At 40.4% G+C, this 7,500-nt stretch overlaps 1 protein-coding gene across 2 annotated transcripts in view; it reads left to right on the top strand.

The window, feature by feature from the left end:
• LOC123506997 (protein Skeletor, isoforms B/C-like) overlaps window positions 1–7,500 on the top strand; it is a 79,422-nt gene that overhangs the window by 52,650 nt on the left and 19,272 nt on the right. For both annotated transcript variants that reach the window (XM_045259493.1, XM_045259492.1), the window contains exons 3-5: window positions 4,818–4,890; window positions 5,087–5,195; window positions 6,428–6,593. In XM_045259493.1, the coding sequence (XP_045115428.1) occupies window positions 4,818–4,890; window positions 5,087–5,195; window positions 6,428–6,593 (348 nt within the window). The remainder of the gene's footprint in view (window positions 1–4,817; window positions 4,891–5,086; window positions 5,196–6,427; window positions 6,594–7,500) is intronic.

Raw genomic sequence — 7,500 nt, forward strand, 5'->3', positions numbered from 1 at the left:
CAGTATCTTGGCTATGACGTTGAAGAGTAAGGTAAACATACATTTTGTCTGAATAATAAGAAAAAAAAACATCCATCCTAATATGATAAGTACAAGTGCAATTTCCCTGTAGTTAAATTAAGATACTTGGAAAAAGAATGGGTGTGTCATGTCACTTAGATCCCTGTTATCAAATGGCGCAGCTCTCGGCGAGTGTGGCACCATTTGTTCTTGGAAATTGAGGTAGAAAATATACGGTTTACCTTTAGTTACAATAATATACACGCAATACACTCGGTTGGATCACAGAAAAGTATAGTGTGCATGTAGTTCTTGCTTAGTGTATTCAAATTCCTATATGTGTATACTCAAAACGCTGTATTATGGATTGAAAATAAATACATAAAATAAATCGAAAAAAAAACACCTTGGAACGCTTAAGCTCTTTAATTCTGGGATGCATTTTTACCTTATGATTTGTGTGCGATTACACAGTTTTATTGACATTAGGATCTATGAAGGTCAGTAAATTAATAGCCAAAGTCTTCACCCTTTTTAATCCCCCACATGAGCTTCTGAAGCTGTGTAAAATCCTCAAATAGTAACCAGAATGAATATGGAAATGCGTTAAGGTACTGAAGGGGTTAAGAAAAAACAGAACCAAGGAAAGAAAAAGAAAAACAGGCGTGACCAGTGCCAGTTTTAGTACGTATTCCTGACATCGTATTCCTGGCACTCTTAGGTTCGTATTCATAAACATTTTGCTCCATTACCATGACTTGTTTTCAAAGACCATGGAACTTATTATCCGGGTTTTCGAGAGCGTTTATCCTGTTAATACTGTAGAAATCTCGGTAATCTGTCTTGAGCCATAAAACCACCTTAAAAAACCGCTACACTTCAGTTAGAGCCATAAAAAGTAGTGGAGAGGTGCGCAGAAGTGTTAACCCCAGCAGTACCATGACGCGTTTTCATATTCAATCTGCTTACTATTTGGTGATTTTATACAGCTTCAGAAACTTATGCGGGGATTAAAATAGTGATGACTCTGACCATTAATCTTCTGACATCCATAGACCCTTCCTAATGTAAATAAAATCGCCTAATCACACCCTAATACTCATGGTAGAAAACGTCCCAATATTGAAGGAGTTAAGAATATGACCGGTCTCAGCGTTAGTACGTATTCCTGACAGTCTCGCCAGAGTTGCGGGTCGTGAAGTGCAGGTGAAGGGATCGATGGGTGGTGTAACAACCAGAACGCACATGCCTGAGTTCACCAGTCCTCCCATAACCTGGCCTTATAGTATGATTTTTTTTTTCCCTCCCTCCCTCTCTTCTTTTAAATGTGTGAAGGACAAAGGGAAAAAAACGTGGGTATGTTGTTATCACCCATAAAAAGTCAGTAATAATGGTAGTAGAGCTAATAATAATTGGAAAAGCAAAGCGGTAATAGATAATAATAATAATAATAATAATAATAATAATAATAATAATACAGAACAAACTAAAGAAAAGAAAACCCGACTAATTTTTACAGCACGTCTCTGATTTCTTTTGGTGTAATACTTTTCTTTTTTTTATTTTCCATAGCGTTAATTTTTTTCACTTTCATAGGACTTGGGTTATTCTGTTTCGCATCTGTTTAATTGGACAAACATGAACAAATAGATAAAGAAAAGGTAAATAAGTGAGTAGTGGTATTCTCTCTCTGTTATTTGATGTGAACTATTAACTTCAACACCGCTTGAACGAAAATATCCGCTTCGAGGCACGTCACATTATAGAAATTAAACGAAAAGGGATAGACAATAGAAAAAAATCTTGCCAACGTGCGTGTGTTAGCCAGCGCTCCGTCTCAGATGCTGCGAGCTAAACATTTTCCGTGATCTTTACTTGATTGTCAGATAGAAAAAAAGAGAACAAGAAAAGAACGTAGTCAGTAAGTGAAAGATTGTTTTTATAATTTCGTTGAAGCAAAGTGAGTGTAGGAAAAGTCATTGTGAAGATGTAATGTAGCGCAAGATCGGGTAGGACGCTAAAATGACGCTTTTACGTAAGATTGAAAGAGAAAACTGCTCGTGTAGGATGATATGAATAAGAAAAGTCTGTTCTGACGGAGGGCAAGTTTGGAGACATGAGCGTCAGTTTCTGTTCATTATTTAGGTCACGCGAATGCACAGCTGCATTTCACCGTTCCATCCATGACAAAGGGAGAAAATCATGGAAAAATTAAATAGACATTTGACGAAAGCAGAAAAACGGAATTTTTTTTTTTAAATGAAGGGAATTTTTTTCCATTTCTACATATATTTTCTAATATTTTAATTTCATTTTTCCTTTTCTTTCTTTTATTTTGTATATGCATTTTTGTTTTGTCTGCCGCGTGTGTACTTCCTTTGAACATGTATATTTCTATTTTTCTTTTTTTTTTTACTTTTTCATTATTTTCAGGTGAGGGATTTTGAATAATCTTTTAATCTTTCAATTGCAGTTCAGTTTTTATTTCGTTGCAGCTTTTACAATTATTCATACTCGGCGGGGAAGTGTTGTGCGCCTTGTTTTGTTCGCATTTTTTCCTTGTGTTTTGTCTTGCTAATGTTATCTGCATCTTTTACTCCCTCCCTCTCTCCCTCCCTCTCTCCCTCCCTCACATCCTTCACCCCTTTCGTCCTTCCCACTCTCAGAATCCTTCCATCGCTTAGCTAATTATATCAAGACTTTTAGAAGATTATAATTAAGTTCTTTTGCTCCTTGTTTTCCTCCCCACCACCACCACCACCACCACCGCCACCACGCCAGATCTTTCTAGCACTCGAGCATCGTTTTCTCCTTCCTATATAAACACACACACTCCTTCACTACCCCCACCACCACCACCACTATCCTTCGCTACACTCCATTCTTTCCATCCGTATTCCTTTCCCATCACTCCTACACTCCATTCTCTATCGCACCACCTCCATTTCCTCCCTTTATTTCCACCACTTCTGGCATCTTTTCCACATTTTTCTTTTCCTTTTTTCTTTTTCCTTTTCGCTTTTGTGAGGCAGATGGTCCGCACGGGTCTGTCTCCCCACTCTTGTCCCTTCCTACCGTTGGCTGGCTGGCTGGTTGACTGGTGTTGTGGGGCCCACGAGGATAACTGATTTAGCTGAAACTCTCTTAAACGGATCTACATATATTCTCAATTTAAAAGAGGCACACAATTAATTCCCATTTCTTGGTGCGTGTTTCTTCTTTTTCTCTCCTCCTTTTTTTTACACCTTATCCTCCAGAGGCAGGTTTTAGTTTTCCCGAACACAGGATGTCCGCCTCCGCGCTCCTTCACTCCGGCTGTATGCGCGCGCTCGCACACACACACACACACACACACACACACACACACACACACACACACACACACACACACACACACACACACACACTCTCTCTCTCTCTCTCTCTCTCTCTCTCTCTCTCTCTCTCTCTCTCTCTCTCTCTCTCTCTCTCTCTCTCTCTCTCTCTCTCTCTCTCTCTCTCTCTCTCTCTCTCTCTCTCTCTCTCTCTCTCTCTCTCTTTTTTTTTCTCTGAGTTTTAGCTTGTTTGGTTCAGGCTTCCTGAATTATGCTCGTGATAAGTACATTTTCTGTTGATGGGAATAGATACACGTATGGTTAAAGAAAACTCGAGTCGTAGGGTCCTTTAACATTTGTCTGGAATGGTAACGACTATCAGAGAGTCTCAAGTCAGCACCTGAAGCCTCAACTCGCCACACGCGCCTGTTCCGAACCATCCTGAACCGCAGTATCGAACCGGTTATCAGTTTTTAATTAACACACCTATCGGAAAATTACGGTGAAATTTGGATGCATTAAAAACTTGGGGTTGTAAATTACGGCGCTGCGGCCTGGCTCGTGTTTGGTGCGGTGCGGTACGGTGTGTGAGAGTGGGTTGGCGCATGCAGACGAGGTGTTGGTTTTTGTTGTATTGTTTCTTGCCTTGCGTTAGGAAATATAGGCGTAAAGGTAGAGCTCAGGCGGGGAATAAACTGAGACAATGCGGTCAAATCTCGGTGAATTTTGGTAACGTGTGTTGAAGTAAGAATGTGGATATAGGTCACTTCATTGTTCCTTGTCTGGCGTTTGGAAAGGTGCGATTGAAGGTATTGTTTAGTTGGGAATAACCTGAAGCAACGTGGCTCAGGGTTTTCATAAGTGTATAGGTAAATGCGAGTATTGATGTAGGCGTGCTTGTATTTGTTTTACTTATTTCCTTTTTTTATTGGGTAGTGGTATCAACGTTGTTAAGGTCTGGGCTCGTTATGCGCGTTCATGTACAGTACGTACCTTTTTTCTGATTGATTCCACGAATATGGTGTAAACGAACGCTTATTATGTATTTACTCTCACCGACAAATATAACTTTTATTAATTGATGTTTTAGTTCTGTATACTGCATTTAACACAAGCAGGGACAGCCCACTTTGCCATCCACTTCCTGAAAGAACGCAAAACATATAGTATTTGAATTGACATGCACTACACCACCATTCTCTCGGTACCCTGCATCATCCGTTCAACACCATTCATTCTCTGGACACCCTGCATCACCCGTTCAACACCATTCATTCTCTGGACACCCTGCATCACCCGTTCAACACCATTCATTCTCTGGACACCCTGCATCACCCGTTCAACACCATTCATTCTCTGGACACCCTGCATCACCCGTTCAACACCATTCATTCACTCGGCATCTAGAAAACGCGAATAATTCAAGCTAACGCTTTTTTGTTCGGGAGGGATACTTTGAAACGAAAAAGCCTCAGTAAGTTCAATGTCCCCTTCTACTTCCAGACGCCTTCTTCTACGCTGGCTCGACTCAGACCCCCAGCAACGACGGCTTCATCATCCCCGACGAGAACGGAGGGTGAGTGTAATCCGCTGAGGACTGGCCTGTATTGATTAGGTTCAGGGAGTAGGGAGGGTGAGGGAGAGGGAGAGAGAGAGATAGAGATGAAGTAAAAGACCTAAGATTACTGTACTTGATCCTACTTAATCTGACATACCATAAGACCTAGGATTACTGTGCTTAACCCCACTTGATTTAAAATCCTTCCCTGCAGAGTCCAGCCTCTTGGGTTGTACAGGAACAAGGACGTCACCTTGACGCTGCCTGAGGGAAAGACCCTAAAGGACATCAAGTGGATCTCCATCTGGTGCCGCGCCTACTCCGTGAGTACTGCTGGAAGAGGAGATAAAAAGAGAAAAGGAGGAGGAGGAGGAGGAAGCGAAAGGAGCAAGATGGAGAGAGAGAGAGAGAGAGAGAGAGAGAGAGAGAGAGAGAGAGAGAGAAAGAGAGAGAGAAAGAGAGAGAGCCCACAGGAAAGAAATTACACAAGGGAAAAGTTATTGTCAACAGATAGGAAATGAACGCCAGTATAGAATACAGACATAACAAAAAATCGAGTTTTTTGGAATTTAAAAAAAGAAAAGAATATTGTATGTGAATATGAAAGGCTGATAAAAGAACGCGTTACCTTTCAATCTAAAATAAACCACACACAGATACACACACGCGCCTTTAAAGATGATCATTACATAAAAAAAAGTCAAATAATGAAGATATAATAAAAAAATACTTTGAAACCCAGACAATTGTGAAAATAAAGCACGTGAAAGTATACCAAATAAGAAAACAGTAAAAATGAGGCTCAAACATGATCAATATTTCGTCTTTTTTTTATTAAACTCTGCAAATTCCCGTCATTTTTTTGTGGTAAACTCGGAACTCCTCTCCTGCCTCTATAATTCCCCTTTCCTATAAACTAAATTCCTTGATGAGGGAGGTTTCAAGATACTCGGGGCCGATTCATTATATGTAATGACAGTCACGTTCAGCTCACGGTTCAATCACGTATGCATGTTGATTGGGACCGTGAGCGCCAGTGTGTGTGTTTCCACGGAATTGGATGTAATAGTGACTGGACCGTGAGTGGACTATGACCTGAGCTCGATTGTCCTTTAGCTTTATCAGGCCTTATCCTTCGAATCTGTATAATCTTTTTCACCCTGCTATGACTTGAACTTTTTCAAGAGGGAGGTTTCGAGACTCGTGCTTTGGTTTTGGCTAACATTATCATCTGTGTATGGGCGTAGCACCTCAGTGGAGCTTTTCTATTGAAATTTTAGTTCCCTATGCCGTTGTGCATCGTAAGAAGGAAATTATCGTAAGAGAACGACGTACCTGGATGCCTCGCCAACATTTCAACTTGTGACTTTCGGTAATTACAGACAACTTGTTTGACTGCCGCTGCTCACATAACTCGAAAATACAAACAACGTGTCCAGTCACGCACATTTCCTGTTACTACACCTAACTTTTCCCATTGTCTCCACTTACAAGTAAAACATGGTAGTGCATAAGAATAATCCTCTTAACTTTATGTCCTTCCACCACTTCCCAGATTGACTTCGGCCACGTGATGGTCAGCAAGAATTTGGACTACCCTCGTCCTCAGAAGGTAGATGCTCTGCCAACCTTCCAGCACGACCTCAGCTCCGACCGCGTGGTGGTGGTGGACGCCCAGACCTTCCTCATTCCCAACTTCAACTACGACGGACAGGCGCCGGGTGAGTTCAGACAGAGAACTATGATTCTCAAACATTTGTTCAGACAGTGGACTATTATTATGAAACGTTACACGGAGTTACAGGAGTTTCTTTTCTATTCTAGTGATAAGTTGACAAGATTTCTACTTTATTAACCTCTTCAGTACCAAGACGTTTTTTTTTATATCCATTCTAATTATTATTTGGTGATTTTGTACAGCTTCAGAAACTCATGAAATTTTGTGCATTAATCTTCTGATCCCCATAAACCCTTCCTAATGTAAATAAAATCGTCTCATCGTACCCAAAACTCGTAGTAAAAATGCGTCCCAGTACTGAAGAGGTCAACATGAGAAGCGCTTACGAACCTGGCTGATTATTTCTGTGGCTTTTGACAATAGTTGAAAGGATGGGCAATAGAGTGAGCGTTTCAGAATACGCTCCTTAGGACTATCTGTGAAGGAAGCTGTAGTAAATGGGAGTAGATCAGAGGGAAGTGGAATGGATAGGGAGGAAGAAGTCTGTAAGGGAAAAAGTTTGTAGGAGTTAACAGATTTTTTCCTCTTCTTTTTTGTTAGAGATTGGTAGATGGAAAGATGCTAAGAAAAAAAGAGGAATAAGAAAAAAATAAGTGAAAATCAAGGTTAAAAATCATGGTCAACGTTAATGAGTGGATGAGAAAAGAGAAAATCCAGCTAAAAATGGATAATAAAGACTGGTGGTAATAAGAGGAGGAAAGTTAGTAGTGGAGAGTGTATAGTGACGCGGAGGACGAAAACGAGGAGAGAGGAGGAGGACGATGAGTTGAAGAGGAACAGAAGGAATATGACAAAAAAAATAATAAAACTATAGAAAGAAAAAGGAAAATACGTAGATTAAATTTTGCTAAGAAAATAAGGAAAAGAATTAAGGAAAGTCAAATAGAATA

This window comes from Portunus trituberculatus, chromosome 21 (genome assembly GCF_017591435.1).
Source record: "Portunus trituberculatus isolate SZX2019 chromosome 21, ASM1759143v1, whole genome shotgun sequence".
NCBI lineage: Eukaryota > Metazoa > Arthropoda > Malacostraca > Decapoda > Portunidae > Portunus > Portunus trituberculatus.